We start from the raw sequence: 21,675 nt of genomic DNA on the forward strand, positions 1-21,675 counted from the left end.
CAGACAGAGGACACTGTAGAAAGCTGGGAACATGTTTGATAGAACATGAAAGAAAAAATGTAAAGTTCACAAAAAAAGAAACATAAAATCACTAAACCAAGCAAAACAAGAGGCATGAAACTCAATGACATCTCACTTTTTGCAATGAAATTTTTAATAAATTTCTGAAAAAGATGTCAATAATTTAGACTGTATTAATGAAATGAAATCTAGCAAATGGCTTATGATGCTAATGAAAACGCGTTTAGGGAAAGTAAAAAACACGCAGAAATAATGGTCATATTCCACCCTAGCCAAAATTAATGGCTTAAAAAGAACTGTCCAGGGAAATTTCTGATACTCATCAAGAAAGAATTACGGTATTTTATTAATGTACTCAACTTTGGAAAATTTTAACTCAAAATAAATGCATTTTTCCCCTAAAGCAATATGGTTTTCTTCCAACCAAAGTGAAGTTTAAAAAAAAAAAAAAAAGCAAAGGAATTATTTTCTTTCACAATTGTTTTTTAGAAAAAAATGAGTAGAAAACAAAAAACAAAACTAATTCATTTAATTCAAGGCTTCATTTTATACTTACAGTAAGGATTTATTGAACATGCAACATTAACCTCTTCAAACCAAAGGAAAAACACCCCCTCCTCACATAACACACTTTCATTGATTAACATATTGAAATTTATGGTAGAATTGTTACTTACAGAAAACTGGTGACTCACTCAGTCTTTGGGTTAAAGGCTGAAAAGTCTGACTATTTTCCATGAGGTTCAAAATTGCTTCTTCATTAATAAGTGCTTCCTCCACTTTGTGTGTAGTGTGACCTTAAGATGACGAAGAATACAGAAAGATTAAAGCAACAGCTTAAATATAAAAATTATTGTTTATAATTTGTGTAAATTAGGAAGCATGACGATGCAAACCTATTTACAATTTTTAAGTGTTAGTGCTGTATGTTAAATAAAAACACAATAAAACTTAGTAAAAGACATAGAAAAAAAAAAAAAACCCAGGGGTGCCTGCGTGGTACAGTCGGTTAAGCTTCTGACTCTTGGTTTCAGCTCAGGACATAATCTCAGGATCTTAATATGGAGACCCACAGTGGGCTCTGTGCTCAGCAAGGAGTCTGCTTAAGACTTCCTCTCCCTCTCCCTTTGCCCCTCCCCCTGCTCGTGCTCACGTGTGTGCACACACACACTCTCTCAAATAAATAGATCTTTTAAAAAAACTTTAAAAATTTAAAAATTAAAAAAAAACCCCTCAATCTGTGAATCACTAAATATTTACAATTTCTACTTAACATTATCCGAGTTCTTAAGCAGTGCCTTAAAAAAAATTTTTTTTTTAAAGTATGAAGACAGGAAAAGAAATAAAATTGTTATTTACAGAGGACTCTATACACAAAAAATCCAACAGAAAAGACAAACTATTAGTGCTAATAAAAGTTGCTGTATATAAGATTGATATACAAAGGTCAGTGAAGTTCCTATGTACTAGCAAGTAGAAGATACAATTTTTCAAAGATAAACTTATAATTGCAACAATTATAAGGCACCTGGAGTATATCTAAGATAGCAAATTTTACAAAGAAAATGGCAAAACTATTGAAAGATATGAAAGAAGACCAAGTAAAATGAGAAATACATCACGTTCATAGATGAGATGATCTGGCTTTATTAAAGATTAAAAATATTCCTAAGTCTATAAATTCAATAAATTCCCAATAAAATCTGAACAGGATTCTTCCCAGAAATGAACCATCTGATCCTAAAATTAATACAGGAGAGTTTCTTTAAAAGATCAAGAGTAGACAAGACAATTTTGTAGTTGAACAAGGTAAGATCTGCCCCTGATATATATCAATACTTATAAATCAACAGTAATTACAACAATATACTAACATAGGGGAACATGACTGAGATGGAAGAATTCAGTGGGAAAAAATTTTTACAGTAAATATGTTGGAACAACTAGCTATTTACATTTAGAAATATATGGGGGGCTTGGGTGGCTCAGTCTGTTAAGTGTCTGTCTCTTGATTTCAGTTCAAGTCATGATATTGAGCCCCAATTCTCTTCCTCCCTCAGCCCCTCCCTCTCTTAAAAAAATAGATAAAATTAGATCCTTATTATATATACAGGTAAAATTTCAGATAAGTGTAAGACCTAAATGTGAAAAACCAAACTGTAAGCACACGTAAGCCGTAGGGATGAAAACCTGCATTACATCACAAAAGAGAAGGACCCAACAGAAAATGAGCCAAGAGCATGAATAAGCAATCCTCAGACACACAAATGCTCAAACTTACTAGTAATCAGGAAATGCAAATTAAACTAAGGAGATACCAGAATGGCAAAAAAAAAATTTTTTTTTAAAGATTTTATTTGACAGGATAGAGACAGCCAGCGAGAGAGGGAACACAAGCAGGGAGAGTGGGAGAGGAAGAAGCAGGCTCATAGCAGAGGAGCCTGATGTGGGGCTCGATCCCACAACGCCGGGATCACGCCCTGAGCCGAAGGCAGACGCTTAACCGCTGTGCCACCCAGGTGCCCCCCAAAATTTTTACATTTGATACTATCAAGTGTCATTGAGGATGCAGGGAAATATAAGCTCTAGTACACTGTGGGATTATAAACTTAGGTACGATCATTTTACAGAGCAATTTTATAATATGGCATTACTACTATAATGTGATCCTTTTATTATTAACATACCTCAAAATCTGAAAAATGGAACTCTAAAAATAACAGGGCTTATAGGGGGAAAAAAGGTTAAGGCAAAATTTATGCAACTTTGTAACCAGAACACTAATAAACTCAATAATTGGTACCTGAGGAGATAACTCTGATCAGTCAGGCAGGCAGCCAGTGTGGCTGGAGGCTGTCATAGTGGATATTAAAATGCACAGGAAATAGTAGTATGGAAATGCTGGATACATTTTGATGCAGCTGGCAGACACTAAGACAAAGCAAATGCAAGCAGAATTCTGAGCCACTAGGTTGCCAATGAGGTGAGCTCAGGAGACCTCAGGCGCAACCTGCCATGAGCCAGACATGGCACAATGCTAGGACGCAACTCCTAGGGAGAGAGGAAGCCCTGGGTGTAGATGCTCATTTTGAATTGTAGTTAAATACAGTCGAAAGTGCCTCTGCTGCTAATGCAGCAGTGTAAAGGAGGCTTTTCCATTCCTGCTGAAAGCTGTAAATTCTACTCAGCTATTCTGGCTTCCCTTGCCTAGAAAAACTGCATATGAAACAATGTGACTTTGGAGTAAAACTTTCACTATTCTTTTATTTACCAAACATGTATAATCTAACTACTACAGAAACCCTGTTAGAACAGATATTATCTAGTTAGAGTACTTACACCCTAACACCTGGCAAATTACACTTCTATATGTTTTCTATAGAGAAACTCTTGCCCCAAGATGACAAAAATAGCACTATTAATAACAGTGCAAAAATGAAAATGATCTAATAGCTGTAGAGAAGCATATAAATGTGTTTAGTCTTACAAAGGAACACTATTCAGCAGCTAAAATGAGTGAACTAGAAACATGTACGAACAAGGATAGATTTCAAAATTATAATGTTGACATAAAAGATAATCAACATCATTAGTAATGAGGGAAATGATAATTAAAACCATAATGAGATGCTATTTCACACACACTAGGATGGCTATATAAAAAACACAAGAAGTGTTCGTAACGATGCAGAGTCACTGGAACCTTCACATATTGCTGGTGGAAATGTTAAACAGTGTAGTCACTTTGGAAAACAGTATTGTAGTTCATTAAAAAGTTAAATGCAAGTTTACCAAGTGACCCAGCAAATCCATTCTTGGTAACTCTCAAGAAAAATGCAAATATACAACTACACAAAGACAAATAAGGTTCATAGCAGCATTATTCTTCGGAGTCAAAAAAGTGAAAACAACTCAAATATCCATCAACTGATGAATGAATTAACAAAATATGGTAATATCCATAAAACACAATACTATCTGGTAATAAAATTTAAAAAACTGAAATACCGATACAATATGGATGAACTTGAAATATTATGCTAAATGAAAGGAGACATAAAAGATCACATACTGTGTAATTTCATTTATATGCTATATCTAGAAAAGGCAAATCTTGAAAGACAAGAAAGTGGATTAGTGGTTACTTCGGGTTGGAGGTGGGAACAGATGTGACTGCAAATGGACACAAGAAATCTTCTGAGGTGAAGGAAATGTTCTAAAATTGAATTACAGGGATGTTTGCACAACTCTGTAAATTTATTAAATCACTGGATTGTACACTTAAAGATTTTTTATTTTTATTTATTTGTCAGAGAAAGAGGGAGACAGCACGCAGGGCGAGTGGAAGGCAGAGCAGGCAGAGGGAGAAGCAGGCTCCCCACTGAGCAAGGAACCCGATGCTAGACTCGATCCCAGGACCCTGGGATCATGACCTGAGTGGAAGGCAGATGCTTAAACGACTGAGCCCACTCAGGTATCCCTGAATTGTACACTTAAAATGAGTGTGCTTCATGTAATACAAATTATACCTCAATTAAATTAATTATTGATTGATTAAGTAGGCTTCACACCCAGCATGGAGCCCAACATGGAGCCTGAACTCACGACCCAGAGATCAAGACCCGAGCTGAGAATAAGAGTCAGATGCTTACCTGACTGAGCCACCCAGGTGCCTTCTCAATTAAATTATTTTAAAAATGTTGAATAAAAAAAGCAAGTTGCTTAATTTATGTCAAGTAGAACATCACTTATATAAAACTAAAACCTAAAATAGCAGTATATATTATGGACATACATACATAAGAAAATATAAAATCATATATGGTAACAATTTACACCAACTTTAGAATAGCGTTTACCTCTAGAAATGAAGGAAATGTAAAGGAATGGGAGAAACTTAGCTAACTCAACCAAATACTAGTATCTCAGGGCCAGATATACAGATGTCTATTATAGTATTTTCTGTATACTTGCAAAGAAAACCTCACCTTTGCTCAACTCTGTATCTTTGTGGACTTCTACCATATTAGCTGGTGTACACTGAAGAATATCAGGAGACAGAACTTCAGAGTGCAATGTTAACTCAGCAGAGAACTCCTGAGATCCATCGCTGTAGTCCACGGATCCTGATAATGTTCTGCTTAATTAAAACATACCCTTTATAACAAACTAGATAACAAAGCAATAAAATTAGTTCTGAGATCTGTAATAAATAACCACTTACACAGAGAAATCATTCTGTTTGAGAATTTCCTGAAGTCTCTTCTGAAAATTTTTTTCACTTTCTGTTGCTGGCACAAACCTGCGATCTTTGAATTTTAAAAGTGCATTAAAACATGTAGATAACGAATGAAATATTTTCCTTTCTCTTAGAGCAGCTTTTAAAATGGTAACAATTTCCTATCTTTTTCTTGACACATATAATACCACCTAAAAGTAGTCCTATTATAAAATCAAACAAAAGAGAAATGGTTGTTATTGAAGCTATAAAATTAAGCACTTAGAGTCAGTTTAAGATTAAGTTCTATAATTATAACTTAAATCTAAAACAAAAACATTGTTCTCTACCTATAAATGTATCACACTCTGAACCTAGAAATTTCCCCCTTATAAAATATTTCTATCTTAGAAAGCACTCAAAATTTATCATAGCATTTTTAGTGTCCAAGACATTATAAAAATTTTAATTGTACTTCAATGTATACTTACTACTATATTTCAAATATATTTACCTTCTGAATTATGCCTTTTATTCTTTTACATATAATTCTTTTACTTTTATTTAAAAATTTATATTGCATTCATGGCATTTATTTAAGCCCCTTTTTTGAATGTAGCAGTATTTAGTAATACATAAAATAAGTATTTTCTTCAGAGCTGTACAAGATGATCAAAGTGAGAATTTATAGGACAAACCCAGAAAATAGTTTAAAACCTCAAAATGTTCAAAGCTTAATGAACAAAATATAGTGTTTCTAAGTTGGGACTTGTATCTTCTGTGAGTATTCTAGATCATTTGGAAATACAAAAGGCTAGAACATACTAGAAAATAGAAAAGAAGCAAAGAGGTGGACAAGAAGACAAGGTAAGGTGAAAACCAAGGACAATGAAGATGCCAATTTCTATGGGGATAGGGGGTGTGGGTGGAGGGAGAGAACAATGAGTGACACTTTGGAGGTAAAGAATTACAGTTCAGAGCGATGACAATAGGAAAAAACTAGAACATTTAAAGATAATTTGAGAAGTAAAATTTAATGTCAAGGTAAAAACTCAATGGCTTAAAACTTTTCTATTAGAATATCTAATGTAAAAAAAAAAAATCACCAGAGTACTATTAGAGTTATACCTTGTGATTCGGGTTGGCTAATTTGAGAAGCTTCATTTCTAATTCTTCGCCGTTGCTTTTCATCTTCCCATATGGCCTGCAGACCAGGGTTTCCACCAATTTGAGCTATAATCACAACAATACTTCAATACGACAAGGATCAAAGTGAAAAATACTTGCTCAGAAAAAGAAATCCAAAGTTTAAAAAAAAAAATACTGCCTCAAAAAAAATTAACTGCTTTGTGTAATAAAATGACCAAACATTCCCAATCTACATTATTACATTATTTCTTTTTTAGCTTTTTTCCTACTGGCTCCCAAAAACCCAGCAAATGAGTAAGATTCAAACATCTGATGACAGCCAATACACCCAAGAGTCCCTTGCCTGGTACATAACCTGAAAACTAATAAATTAAAAGGCAGAGTATATGAAATTCTTTTATGATGGCTAATGTATTTAGTATCTTACCTTAGGCTCACGTCTATGCAAACATACATACATGAACGAAAATATTAATGAAAAAATAATGACCATCTTATCAGAGGTACAGAAGAAATCTCCATAACATTTTGCATCCTCCTTCTATAACATGTTACTTCTCTACTAATGTTTTCTTCCCTACTTTTTCCAATCTACTTTGGTCATTAAATTTTAAAAATAAAACACATATTAATAATTGTGCATATACCTTCAATGTCCAGCCGATTTAAGATATCAGCAGCTACAGCATCCACTTCTAATTCACATGTACTCTGCGGTTCAACACCTTCCAGTATTAAAGAGCTGTATTAAGAAGATATCAAAAAATATAATAATCAGGAGTGCCTGGCTGGCTCAGTCAGTAAAGCATGCAACTCCTGATTGACCTTGGGGCTGTGAGTTCAAGCCCCACATTGGGCAGAGACTACTTAAAAAATAAATAACCGATTTAAATAAATAAGTAAGTAAGGATGTGTGTATCACATAAGAGCAAATTTTCTGAAGACTTTTCTTATATCATTTTTCACATTTAGTGATATTACAGTAAGTCACAATTATTCATGACACAATTGATACTGTGTGTGTACATAAAAAGAAATAAAAAACAGGAAAAGAAAAATACAAAAGCTGTTGTATTGACAACTCTATTGAGGTCCTTTTTCAGTATATTTTATATATTTTGGTTCACTATATTTTATATATCAAGAATGTACAATGTTTTAGCATGTGGGTCATATCCAGGGTAGAATGGGATTAGATAACAGAGGGACAACAGAGGGATACAGAAACTATATATATTTGTAATCACTTGCCCAGAGGCATCTTTCCTCAGCAATCATAGACGGCTGTAAAAAACAAGGACAGAATATGCAACAAGAGATAAGGGGAAGTGAGCATACTGAAAAGTGGGCAAATAAAACTTTTCTCCCTGTCCTCAACTACTGCTGAGCTGAGAAATGCTTTAAAAGTCTCCATAACTACAGAACTGAGAAACCATATGAGTTCCACAGTGGGATCACAGCTAAGAAGTGGTGATACCACAAGGCCATTAATTCTTATGAAAACTACAGAGGGTTGTTCCCCACTAATATTCCTTTACTCAAAAGCATTTTTTTTTCCATCAGAGCTATGAAAAGGATTAGGAAGACTTCACATTACTGTCCCTGTTTGATAGAATGAACGTACAACATCTAATGTGGATACCAGTTTGCTCATTCCAAAATTTAGATCTCCTACAAATATGGACCTCAAATGAAAAGGAGAACTTTTACGAGAAAGTGAGTGATGGCAGATTTCATTAATATTTTTAATTGAAAGATTTTATGTTTTAAGAGAAACATATTAGTTTTCCATTGTCTATCCCTAAGGAAATCCCTATATGTACATACATATACGTGTAGATACAAAACACATACATATATCTTTTTACCATTGATACAGAAGGGACATATTAGCCAACCTATCACAATATATCCCTTTTACTTTCAGAAAAAGTAATTATCAATGTAGTGTGTGTTTTTTTATTCATATAATTTAATAAAATCAGTTTTGTCATGAATTGAAGTAGTAGATAAAATAGTTTTTGGTCAACAGTTTTCTCTTTTTACCAAAAAGTTTCACAATTTTTACAAGAATTATACTGTAAATGTCAAGGGTGAATATTCCAGGAGTAGTATATTTGTGATAAAAGATGGGAACAATAACATTAAAAAAATGCAATCTCATAGTAAAAATTTACAACTATTTCTTGCCCTTATTACAAAACTATTTCAGACATTCAAAACAGGAAGTGTTCCTAGGAAAAGGAAGTAGTTTTCACAATTAAAAATTTGTTTCCAGTAGATAGAAAAACCATAAGTAAAAAATTTGAGTCAGCAAAACATGTAAACCATTCATTATAGTCATGAAAAGTAGATAAGCAATATGACAGTAATTAGACAATTGTGCCTCTCTGAACATTTCTGTTCCTAGCTTAACAAAGCAGACCTACTAATTAGAATCACTGAGGGTGGAGCTCAGACACCTATAATTTTAAAAGTCTCTTCAGATCAACTGATGGGCAGCCAATGTTGAGATTATTGCAGTAGACTTGACTTTTGTGGATTCAACACTCTGGCAAAGGACCCTGAAGGTCCATGATATGTGGTAATTTACAAGGAGTTAACAAGTAGGGTTAGTAGAACTGATAGCACTCTCATCTCTTATGAGTTTGCTGCTATTTGTCATGGTCCTTGTAATAATATTTGTGAGGGAATATAAAACATTTCTTTACTTAAAAAAAAAAAAAAGGTACCTACCAAGAAGGTGATAACAGCACTGGGGACAGAAATGAGACTATAATAAAATCTAAGAGTACTAAAACCATGGCAAAATTTTTTGACATTATGTTATTTCTACTTGGTGAAACAATGGATTCTCATGTTTATTACAATATAAGCATCCCCAAAATAAAAAAATGTGGGATAATCTGAGACAAAAATATATAGCTATCCTGTATTTATTATAAATTCTAACTGAGTACCTTGTCTAATTTCACTATTTTGCCTACTCCTATCTTTGCTCATAATGTGTCAGTTGTTAAGAATAAAATGGGCTCCCCAAAAACATTCTAAATTGCAAACTTTTCATTATATTGGTTTCCCCAAACTTACTTCTAACCAGTAAAGTTTTACCATGACCTAACTAGAAAGATGGTTGCTTATAAATGGATTTCAAATACTAATAAACTCTGGTCTCATTTGATCAGGCAAAACACAAGTTATTAAATATAGAACTTTGAAAACTAAAGGCTCTAGTGAATAAGTAAAGTCCTTGGATCAAATTGACGCGCTCCAGTTTCAGAGAGAGAGAGGAACTGTATCACAGACATAAAAATGAAGGCAGCAAGTAGCTTCTTAGTCACTTTGCCCTGGACTGATTAGAACTTGAATTTGATGTGGTAAATAATATTCTGTCTAAACTTAATACCATTTCAACATGACTAAAAAACAATTCTGCTGTATCTGAGAAGGAACCAAGAAGTACACATGTATGCATATGTGAACGTATGTGTGAATGTTTATCAAAAAGTCCTAATACTTGTTAAGGTCAATCAAGAGGTAAGGCGAGTCACTGTGCATATCACTTAGAATTCCTCAAAGTTCATTCTGGTACAATTATTTCTATCATAAGACAATGTATTTCTATCATTATTTAGTGAGATTCTTTCTCATCTTTAGGTATTAAAAACCCAAGTAATTCTAAAATGTGGAAACTCTGTGAAGCACATATTAGGATCTTAAACAACATAAACTTTAAACAAATATTTTTATGATAGTTTATCTTCAGTTGCTTACTAAATTCACACTTTCTTATTATGAAATAAAACATAAAATCATTTAACTAAAACCTTTTTCTGTCTTGCACTGTTCATGAAAATTAACTACTTAAAAAAACATCAGGTGACATATGTGAAAAGCGGAAGACCATAATTATCCTGCTAATACCCAACTGATAAATAGAAGGATCAAGAAAGCTTGAGCAAACTTTGTGGTATGAAACAGATACTCTTCTGAATTCTATGTATAAAACTATTACTGATAATTTAGATATGTACTAATTACATATCTGCTTTATGGCAGGGAAATCTAAACACTTGGAAAATGTTACGTCCCCCAGAAAGCCTAATAAATAATACACCTGGTCAAAAGAAATCACAAACTATATTATTCATACACAGTATGTCAACCTACTTTTTTTCATAAAAACATTTAGAAATTTGGGGGTTATTTTTATTAAAAATATTTGCTATTTACATTTTAAATTGGTATTTTACTATGTGATTTTTATTTGACAAGTTATAGGATATCAATTTACAATGCATAATGAAGACAGATGTTGGAGAGAAGTATAAAAATTTATACCCAGATTACTTTTATTAGTTAGGTAATAAGTAGGTCTATTTTCATCCTATTTCCAAGATCTGTTTTTAAACCTGTGATTCCATGTAACATACTAATGTTTGCTTCTTTGACAAACTTATAATTTAAAAAATATATATATAACATTAAGATTAAATTATAGTAACCACTGATTTCTGAATACAGTAGAATATACATAAATAGGGTTTTTTTTTCCTTTACAACATTAACTAACCTTGGTATTTCATCTTCTTCCCACCGAAATAAAGTACCAGTAAGAGAACTTCCTGGTAGCCGATCCTTGCAAGACCCAGTTGTATGCAATGGATCACCTAGGAACAAAAAAGTAAAAGGGGTAAGTTCTACTTTTAACCTGCACACAATTACCCTGTAAGTAAAACAATATATAACCTATATGACTAGTTCCTAAAATTGTGTCCTTAAAATGCATACACACACAGGAATGCATATGCACAGCTGAGAACAATGTTTCCAAACTAAGAGGGGACGAAAGTATTTGCAATATGGATATGAGAGAGAAACAGATACAATACTTAGATACTGGAATAAAAGTATGACACATTTAAGTGGCTATTGTGATAGGTATGATTAAAATTTCATTTTGAAAATAATGAAGAATTAAGAATTTTTATTGACTTTAAATTCCTAAGGTATTCTGTATGAATCTCCACTAAAATTCTAGGGGAAATCAGATTCCAGATAAGAGTCAAAACATACTTTAACACTAATCCCTGAACAAAAAAATATCCAACACATTCCAGAAGTGATGGCAGTTAACAATGAGTGGAAACCTGGGGCAAATGCAAATACAATTTGACCAGCAGTGGAAGAAGGGACTATGCATGTTTGCTTAGTTGTCTAGGTTTCAGGCATTGAGTCCTGGAGTCATACTTTGAAGTAGTCTCTAAATTTTAGCAACTTTTCTGTGATCTCTTGTGGGAATTTAAATTCTAAGAGAAAGCTTAAAAAATGAGTAGCATGGAAAGAATCCTAACATTAAGAAAGATAACTAAATTTGTAATCTTTCCAGCTAAATTTAATACTTTTTATTTGTGGTTGTTTTAAGTAGGCACCATGCCCAGCGTGGAGCCCAACATGGGGCTTGAACTCACGACCCTGAGAATGAGACCTGAGCTCACATCAAGAGTCAGACACTCAATCAAGATCAAATCAAATTTGATCTTCTTTGATTAGCTTGATCGCAAAATAGTGTAATTAAGACTGAGATCAGGTATTACCATCTTTGCTCTATCAATAAAACACATGCCAAAACATGTTAAGTGATCTTACATACCTTTAGAAGTTTTTAAAGACTTTGCTGTTAGGTGGCTAGGGCATTAATATGAAATTACTTTGTAAGCTGTAAATTACCGTAAATATTATTTTCTAATTAATTTATATGAAAAAAGAATCTACACAAATTTACTGATTCAAAGTTATTGATAACATTATAAAAATTCACATTTTATCTACTTTGTATGCATTGTTTTAGCATATTTCCCTAAAGAACATGGAAACTCCCTTATATATATATATATGTATGTATTATACATATATATAAATAAAAATAATTTTTCAATTGTGGATGGTAAAAAATGTAATATAAAATACCTCTGTGGTGCTCAAAATATTTACTCTATTTACTTTATATACTTCACCTTAACAACTACAGTAATTAGCAACATTTCCATTTCATCTGACACCTGATTATATAACTGCAATACTGAGAAAAAACTGTATATGCATATATAATATTAAAATTTCTATCTTCTTTACTTTTGAATTTACTCTATTTTCAAAAGTAAGACTACATTATGTACATTAAGTTGTCTTATAAAATAAAAATTTTAAGTTATGCATAAAAATGTAATATATATTAATTTACCATAAGAAGGTAACCGTCAATTTAACTGTAATGTGTCTGAGAAACATGATAAAGAAGTGATTCACTTATTCTTTCCATGATTCCACTATAACCTTTTATACAAAACAAGCAAAACAAAACAAACCAAAACCTGAGGGCCATTTAGTATAATGAATTAAAATTTATATTTTAATTCATCATACTTGCATCAATTTCCCTGCTTTTAATTTCCCCTAAATTTCATGTATTCCTGCCTTTGAATTGTAAAAATTTTCCCTATCTTGAAAAAAATTCCTTCTAATTAACATTCTAATACTCATCTAACTTCTGTAACTAAAATAAATGGCTTACATATATTTGACAACTCAAACTTTTCTCATGCTTTTTTCCTGCTGGAAATAAACTTTTGTGAAAATTACCTCCTTTTCCTATAAATACCTCCTGTTCATGTCTAGAATCTTTTCCATTCCTGAATCGTAACTGAACTCTCATCTGTATTTGATAGTGATAACCAACCTGTTATATTCCTTTATTCCCCCAATAACCTTTCTATTTTGGAATAATTTTACATTTATACAGAAGTTGCAGGGTTAGTAGAGGGTTTCTATGTATTGCTCACCAGGTCTCCCCTAATGTTAACATTTTATGATGGTACATCTGTCAAAATAAAGAACCTGACACAGACACATCAATATTAACTAAACTGCATGATTTATTTGAATTTCACCAGTTTTTCCACTGTTGTCCACTTTTTGTTTCAGGATCCAATCTAGGACGCCACATTGCATTTAGTTATCCCGTCTCCCTAAGTTTCCTCTGGTCTATTTCTCAGTCTTTCTTTGTTTTTCATGGCCTTGAGAATCATGAGTACTGGCCAGGTAACCTGCAGTATGTCCCCCTACATCTGGGTTTGTCTGACGTTCTTCTCACCATTAGACTGTGGTAATGGGTTTTTGAGGTATCACAGAGATGAAGTGTCCTCCTTGTCACCTCATGTGAGGGGGGTACACAATAACCACATGACACCACTGAGGATGTTGACCTTCAACAACTGGTTAAGGTACAGTTCTATGGGTTTGATAAACATATAGACCCATGCAGTATCGTACAGAATAATTCCTTCACCCTAAAAGTTTCCCTGTACATTTGTTTTGCAGTCAATACTCCCCTCTCCTCCAATCCCTGGCAACCACTAATATGTTCTCTATTTCTATAGGTTTGCCCTTTCAGAATGTTATATGAATGAAATCATCCAATTAGTAGCCTTTTGGGTCTGGCTTCTTTCACTCAGTAAAAAGCATTAAAGATCCATCAATGTTGTATGAATCAGTAGCGTGATGCTTTTTATTGATGAACAGTATCCCATCGTATGGTTATATCAGTTTATCCTGCCCCAATGAGCAGACATCTTGGTTACTTTAGACTTCTAGCAATTATGAATAAAGCTGCTATAAACATTTGCATACAGGTTCTTGGGCAGACATAATTTTTAAATCACTTGGGTAAATGCGGAGGAGAGCAATCGCTGGGTCATATAGTCTACGTGTAACATATGAGAAACTGCCAAACTGTGCTCCAAAGTGGTTGCACTATTTTGCATTCCCACAGGCAATGAATGAGAGTTACCGTTGTTCCACATCCATACCAGCATGTATTGCTAGTTTTTGGATTTTAGCCATTCTAACAGATATGTAGTGGTAGGTCTTTGTGGTTGTAATTTGCACTTCCCTAAAGATATATAATGTTAACGATCATCTTTTCATGTGTTTGCCATCATTGCATCTTCTTCGTTGCTAGTATCTGTCCAGGTCTTTTGAACTTTATTTTTTAAAGATTTACTTATTTGAGAGAGCTTGAGCATACATGCACATGCTGGGGGAGGGGCAGAGGGAGAGATTCTTCAAGCAGACTCCATGCTGAGCATGGGGGGTGGGGAGGGCTCGATCCCACAACCCATGAGATCATGATTCGAGCTGAAACCAAGGTCAGATGCTCAACTGACTGACCAACCTAAGAGCCCCCCTTTTGATCATTTTTAATTGGGTTGCTTGCTTTCTTACTGTTGAGAGTTCTTTATATATGCTAGAAGCAAGTACTTTATCTGATATGGAATTTGAAAATGTTTTCTCCCAGTGTGTGACTTATCTTCTTATTAATAGTATTTTCCACAGAGCAAAAGTTTTTAATTTTGACACAATCAATTCAGTAGTTTTTCTTTTCATGGATCGTATTTTTGTATCATACCTAGAACCTCATTGCCAAATCCAGGGTCAGGCAGATTTTCCCTTTGTTTTCTTCTGTAAGTCTGATAGTTTTACATTTCACATTAAGTCTAAGATCCATTTTGAATTAATTTTTATATAAGGAGTGAAGTATGGTTCTTTTATTTTTGTTTTCTGGCATCCAATGATTCCAGCACCATTTGCTGAAAAAACTATCCTTTCTTCACTGAATTACAACTGTACCTTTGCCAAAGATAAGTTGATGTTATTTTTGTGGGTCTATTTCTGGGTTCTCTTTTGTTCCATCGGTCTACTTGTCCATCCTTTTACCAATACCGTGTGCTGTCTTGATTACTATAGCTTTATAATAAATAAATCTTGAAATTGGGTAATGTGATTCCTTAAAGCTTTACTCTTGAAAATCTCTACACTGCCCCTCCCACCAAAAGAAGGATCTCCCAGAAATAACACAGCCCTCACAAGAATTTGGGGAAACAATTCCTGTAGGGAAGAAAGTTAAGCAGTGAAATTCTCTCTCTCCTGCCTTTCTTATATCTTCTCTCTTCTTGCCTTTACTTTCTAGTCTTTTTCTCTATGGAGACAAAGAAAGATACTGGGCAGATAGCCTACTTCATCCTTTATTAGATTTCTATCTTGGATATCCCATGGATCATTTACACAACTTGGTTTATATAGAATTTTATAAAATTCTAAGATTTTGAAATGATGAGAAAAATTGGCATTTAGTAAACTGTAAGTTGTTATCTAAAACAGGTTATTATCTAGAATTAGTTATGAACAAATGAATTATTTTGGTGTACTTAAAAGGGGAGTCATATGTTGGTCTCAATGCTTCAATTTTTGTGCAACTAAAAAGTGTAATACTTAATATAAGTTGTCAATATAAAACAATCTCTTTTCAGAAGAAGTATTACTACATCTAAATTGTTTCACATAGGGTATTATTAGCATCATGGAGAGACACAAAAAACACAACTATAAGTGAATATAACATTATATATTAAAGCATTGTAAATAGCATTGTGTTTGATAAGGATTCTGAATTACAGTTTTTCAAATTGCATCTATAATTCCAATATCTGAATTCTTTGTAGGTCTTTGGTGCATGTGTGTGCGTGCATGTGATGCGCACATCAAGTGTTCGCTAGGTTTTGCTCATAGAGACAGTTTTCTTGTGTGACTGGTATATTCTAAACTGTGTGAACATACTATATTTGAAATGTTATTTTTAGGAATAATTTAAGACCTGTAATAAAGAAAATTCTTCTACTGTACTAGAGGAATTTGCCTCCACTGGATCTGAGTGTATGACCAGACCATCACCACCTCAGATCAAGTTCTAGATCTGGGAATTTCTTTATTCCTGAGGAATTCAAACTGTGTTGAAGTGTCTCAAAGGTTGTTCCACTTCCTAGTTTGTAAGGGCATCTTACCCAAGAAGACCCTGGATTTTGTTCCTGCCTGTTTCATTTGGTAAGGCTTTCTCAATGGAGGCTCCAAATTCTCCAGGATGAGCAAACCCCTCAGGGCCAAGGCTGATTTTCAGCACTGTATTTCTTCTTTTGGCCAGTATTTCTTTATTGTTTTGTATCTCTTTGATGCATTTAAGATTTTTTTTTAATCTTCCTAGACTTTAAATTGTTTTTAATAGGACAGTTGATTATAATAACTTAGTCTACTACTTAGGGGGAAAAAAAATCCTGCCTGGTTACTTTTCAGAGCACAATTTGGGTATTGTATAAGAAATGTAAGAAGTTAAACCAAAAAGAATAGCCAGTAAACTATGAGATTAAAAAAAAAAAAAGCTAGCCTCTGGTTTAAGCTTGGCAGTGAAGGAAAAGAAATATTAAACTGTTAGAAAGGACAATAGCATTGGCAGGAAAAAAATGTTGGGTTCATTTTGTTTCAAGCAGAAGAGAAAGAATTCAATGAGAACAGAAACAAAAGATGCTAGACCATCTGACCCAGAAATTCTATTCCTAGGTATGTGCCCAAGGGAAGTGAAAATATATGGCTACACAAATATCTGTACATGAATGTTCAAAGCAGCTTTGTTCGTAACAGCCAAAAAGTGGAAACCCCAAATTATCATCAGTTGATGAATCGATGAACAAAATGTAGTATGCTCATAAAATAGAGTATTATTTGGCCATAAAAAGGAATGAAACACTAACAGATGTTACAACATGGATGAACCTCGAAAACATTTGGCTAAATGAAAAAAAAAACCCCATATGATTCCACTTATGGGAAATATGAAGGCTGACAAACACATAGAGACAGAAAATAGATTAGTGGTTGCTAAGGGGTGGGAGGCATGGAAGGATTAGAGGTGACTGCTGAAGATTGCAAGGTTTCCTTTAGAGGTGTTGAAAATGTTTGTGAATTTGACTGTGGTGATGGTTGTACAACTCTGTGACTATACTAAAATCAATTGTTCATTTTATTTTTTTAAAAATTTTTTTTTAAAGATTTTTATTTATTTATTCGACAGACAGCCAGCGAGAGAGGGAACACAAGCAGGGGGAGTGGGAGAGGAAGAAGCAGGCTCACAGCAGAAGAGCCTGATGTGGGGCTCGATCCCGTAACGCCGGGATCACGCCCTGAGCCGAAGGCAGACGCTCAACTGCTATGCCACCCAGGCACCCCCAATTGTTCATTTTAGATGAGTGAGTTGTATGGTACGTGAGTTATATTTCAAAAAGTTATTACCAAAAAAACTTCTTTTTAGATTCTTTTCCTGATAAACCCTAATTACCATTTTGCATATTTCTTTTTATTCTTTATCCACTCAGCAGTTATTTTCTAAATATGTGTTACTTTATAAATCATCAATTATGTAACACGTTTCAAAGCTTTAATTTGAACTTGGGAAATTAACCTTACTTTTCCTTCTCGCTTTTCGGAACTTGACAGCAGCCAGATTTATTAAATTCATTCCATAGAGATTGTAGTCAATGAACAGCTGTAGGAGGTAGGGAATATGCGCTTCATGAGGCTGGTAAAATTTATTCATTATGGCTCCACTTTGCAAAAGTTCACATATCCTAAATTAGAAAAAAAAGTTATATCATAAAATTATGGTTCCTAAAATGTTAAGTGAAACATTACACTACTATAGAGAATGAAACACATTATATTAGCACACAGACTTTTTATTTTAATTTTACCAGAAATTTGTATTTTGTTAGAAATTAAATTTAGGTCAAGTTTTAAATAAAGTAAGCTGCACACTCGAAGGACAAAAAAAAAATTACTTGGATGAAGACTATTTTGACTCTGAAAACCAACTTAATATTAATTATATTTAAAAAAACAGAATATCAAAAGTTTTTAAAATATGAGCTTTTCCTGGGTGCCTAGCTGGCTCAGTCAGTGGAGCATGTGACTCTTAATCTTCAGGTTGTAAGTTTGAGCCGCAAGTTGGGTGTAGAGATTACTTAAAAATAAAATCTTAGGAAAAAAAAAAGAGCTTTTCCTCTTAAAAATTGAGAAAAACATTTTAGAAGATTACTACAAATGTTTTAAAAAAGGATTTATGACTCAAATTCACTACTCAGAAATATTACCATTTTAATATTTTTCTTCTCTTATTTTTCCTTCATGATGGGAAATACAAAAAATAGGCAATTATAAAAAGTGTAAGTGCTATGCAAGGAAGTATATGAAACATCTAGAAGCGGTAATTAATAAGATAAAGGTACAGAAGTTGTTTCTGCAAAGCCTTCTTGAAGGGAAGTCTCCAAGCAGGAGACTAAATGATGAATTAAAGATACTTCTCTGAAGAAAGAGAAGAATATTTCACACAAATAAAATTACATGTGAAGGGTCACAAGAAAACGTGGCTTATTTGGGAACGGAAATCACTGAGTGAGGCTTAGTGACAGAGGCTGTGGTGAGTGTGTCTATAGGGGCATGGGCTAGAGAGAGAATGAAAAGTCAGATCAGCACAGCCTATTAAGACATTCAAAGAGATGGCAGAATTTGCCTTAGAAGTGAAGAGCAGGAAAGAGAAATGACCAGGGTAGCCGGAAAATACATAGGACTAGAGACAGGAAGTGCGAAGGCTATTGTGGAAAAACTAAGATGATGGCGGCTTTAACAAAGATCATGATCTGATTTTGACCATGCAGATCCTCTGAAAGGGTCTAAGGAAATCCCAGTGCACACTTTGACAACCACTTTTCTAGACTGATGCGTTCCATTTTCTCTATGAAGTAGGAGGCAAAGTCTTGGGCGGGGCTTCACATTTGAGTAAAGAGGGTGGAGAAAGGTAAGAAAATTAGAGAAAAGCAGAAATAAGGCAGGGCAGGGACCAGGTAAAGTTGAATACTGTGAATTCACAGTGGCATTTTTTTGGGTAACTACAGTAATCAGAAGCCAGAGTTTAGCAGAGAAAGAAAGTAAATAAATAGATTAACCCAGAACTGATGGTTTCACCTGGCAGACAAAGGAGTTTGAGAAGATAAAGAATAGAATCTGAACTGGAAAGAAAAGAAATTAATTGCAGGAGAAGGCAATACAGAATGGGGCAGTAGTAGTGAGGCCAGGAATTTAAAGCCTAAAATAAGAGGAGTGGGAGTACCTCAGGAACAGAGTTGAAAAGGTTAACAAAAGAACACATAAAGGATGTTATTAGAGCCATGAAAAGGTTCTAAAACTGAATTATAGTGGTAAGTGCACAACTCAGTAAATTTACTTAAAAAATCACTGAACTGTGTGTACTTAAAATGTGTGAATTTTGTGGTAAATTATATCTCAAAAATTTGCAAAAAAAAAAAAAAGGAGACTGTAGTCGGAAACCAAGGTTTCCGTGTCTGCATTTAAAATCTCAGAGGTAGGACAAATTCCAGGGTGTGGTGAGAGTAGGTAGTTAAGAAGAATGGAAGTAAAGATCACAGGAGATGAGCAAGTAGAGAAAGCAAGAGGCCAGTCTCCAAATGATACGTATAGTATTCATTCATTCCATATAAAGTTATTGACTACTATGTGCCAGACACATATATTCTAAACATTAAGGATTAAGCATCAAACATAGCAGAAAAAAATCTTTGCCTGTGGACTTATATTCTAGCAGGACACCAACTGTATGTGGAAATTTTTTTTAAGACTTTTATTTATTTTTTTGAGAAAGTGAGCAAGTGAGCACAAGCTGGGGGAAAGGGCAGAGCGAAAGGGAGAAGTACACTCCCTGCTGAGCAGAGAGCCTGAGGACGAGGACGCAGGGCTTGATCCCAGGACCTTGGGATCATGACCTGAGCCAAAGGCAGACGCTTAACCCATTGAGCTGCCTAGGCACCCCTGTATGTGGAAATTTTAAAAAGAGGTTATGTGCGTATATGTACATACATATGTATGAAAAATAAAAGGGCACACACCACATTCTTAAAAATTACTGAAAAAAGTTAAGAGCAAGGGTAAGGTAAGTTGTACATTAATGTTTTTCATATATACTATAGCCCACACAGCACCTATAATGTGCCAGGCACTGTTCTGAGCGACTTAACAGATATTAACACATTTGATCATCGGAACAACATGCACTAATATCAACTATATTTACAGATGAGGAAAATAAATCACAGATGGATTAAATAACTTGCCTAAAGTCTCCCAGCGGGTAAGTAGTAGAGCCAGATTTTGAATACAGGTAATCTCTCAATAAATCGGGGAATTTCACATAGGCACTGTGATGAACTGATGATGTAATTTAAAGCAAACTTACTGGGAATAGTTTAGTAAGTATCTGAGTGCTATAGTCACAAGGAAGAAAAACAGATTAGATTTATACTTCATGTAGAGCGAGGCTATTTTTAAAGATGTATGCAAATTTTATTCATAGTTCCCCCTCTAGCACACTTGGGGATGAAAAAGAATAAAAATGATTAAGGTTTACTCTCTTACTACTGTGTGTGCAAAAGAGGATAAGAATTCACAGTGATTGTTCTTTTGGATTCCATGGATATGAGAAAGTGTGACCAAAGGGAAGTGGTACAAGAAAGATCATTGTCGGGGCGCCTGGGTGGCACAGCGGTTAAGCGTCTGCCTTCGGCTCAGGGCGTGATCCCAGCGTTACGGGATCGAGCCCCATCAGGCTCCTCTGCTATGAGCCTGCTTCTTCCTCTCCCACTCCCCCTGCTTGTGTTCCCTCTCTCGCTGGCTGTCTCTATCTCTGTCAAATAAATAAATAAAATCTTTAAAAAAAAAAAAAAAAAAAGAAAGATCATTGTCTGTAAGTGCCTATTCTGAAAAATCGTTTTGGTACCCTATATAACAGAAGTTGTTTGGGATAAGGGTAGGAGCAGATTATACAGAAAACTAGTTTTCACTGGTTACTTGGAAAAGGGAATAACCATTGGGATTAAGGCAGTGATTCAGTGAAGCACTCAATTGGCCTAATTCAGAATAAACCTCACATCCTTGGTAGCTGTGCCTCTCTTAGTGCCTAAATTCACTCTGGGAAAACATTCAATTTTTGTCTTACCAAAAGGTTACCTTTTGTTTTGTTTTTTTAAAAATTTTATTTATTTATTTGACAGAGATAGAGACAGCCAGCGAGAGAGGGAACGCAAGCAGGGGGAGTGGGAGAGGAAGAAGCAGGCTCATAGCAGAGGAGCCTGATGTGGGGCTCGATCCCATAACGCCGGGATCATGCCCTGAGTCGAAGGCAGACGCTTAACCGCTGTGCCACCCAGGTGCCCCAAAAGGTTACCTTTTGAAACCTAGCACTTACTAGCAGAGATCTTTTGGAAAAAAAAAAAAACACCCAAAAAAACAAAAAAACAGCACTTCTCCAAGGACACTTTTACTCTAGCTCATCA

General features: G+C 34.3%; 1 protein-coding gene across 5 annotated transcripts in view; it reads right to left on the reverse strand.

Moving 5' to 3' along the window:
* The window catches only part of REV3L (REV3 like, DNA directed polymerase zeta catalytic subunit), a 170,700-nt gene that overhangs the window by 90,606 nt on the left and 58,419 nt on the right, over window positions 1–21,675 (reverse strand). For 4 of the 5 annotated variants that reach the window (XR_004628083.1, XM_034668994.1, XM_034668992.1 and 1 more), the window contains exons 4-10: window positions 17,741–17,901; window positions 10,962–11,058; window positions 7,036–7,130; window positions 6,368–6,472; window positions 5,246–5,330; window positions 5,010–5,161; window positions 699–818 (exon numbers count right to left, since the gene is read on the reverse strand). Coding sequence is in view for 4 of the 5 variants with exons in the window: in XM_034668994.1 (XP_034524885.1) it covers window positions 699–818; window positions 5,010–5,161; window positions 5,246–5,330; window positions 6,368–6,472; window positions 7,036–7,130; window positions 10,962–11,058; window positions 17,741–17,901 (815 nt within the window). In the remaining variant the exon portion in view is untranslated. The remainder of the gene's footprint in view (window positions 1–698; window positions 819–5,009; window positions 5,162–5,245; window positions 5,331–6,367; window positions 6,473–7,035; window positions 7,131–10,961; window positions 11,059–17,740; window positions 17,902–21,675) is intronic. The other variant, XM_034668993.1, reaches the window with a different exon arrangement.

The sequence above is a fragment of the Ailuropoda melanoleuca genome, chromosome 10, assembly GCF_002007445.2.
Source record: "Ailuropoda melanoleuca isolate Jingjing chromosome 10, ASM200744v2, whole genome shotgun sequence".
In the NCBI taxonomy this organism is placed as follows: domain Eukaryota; kingdom Metazoa; phylum Chordata; class Mammalia; order Carnivora; family Ursidae; genus Ailuropoda; species Ailuropoda melanoleuca.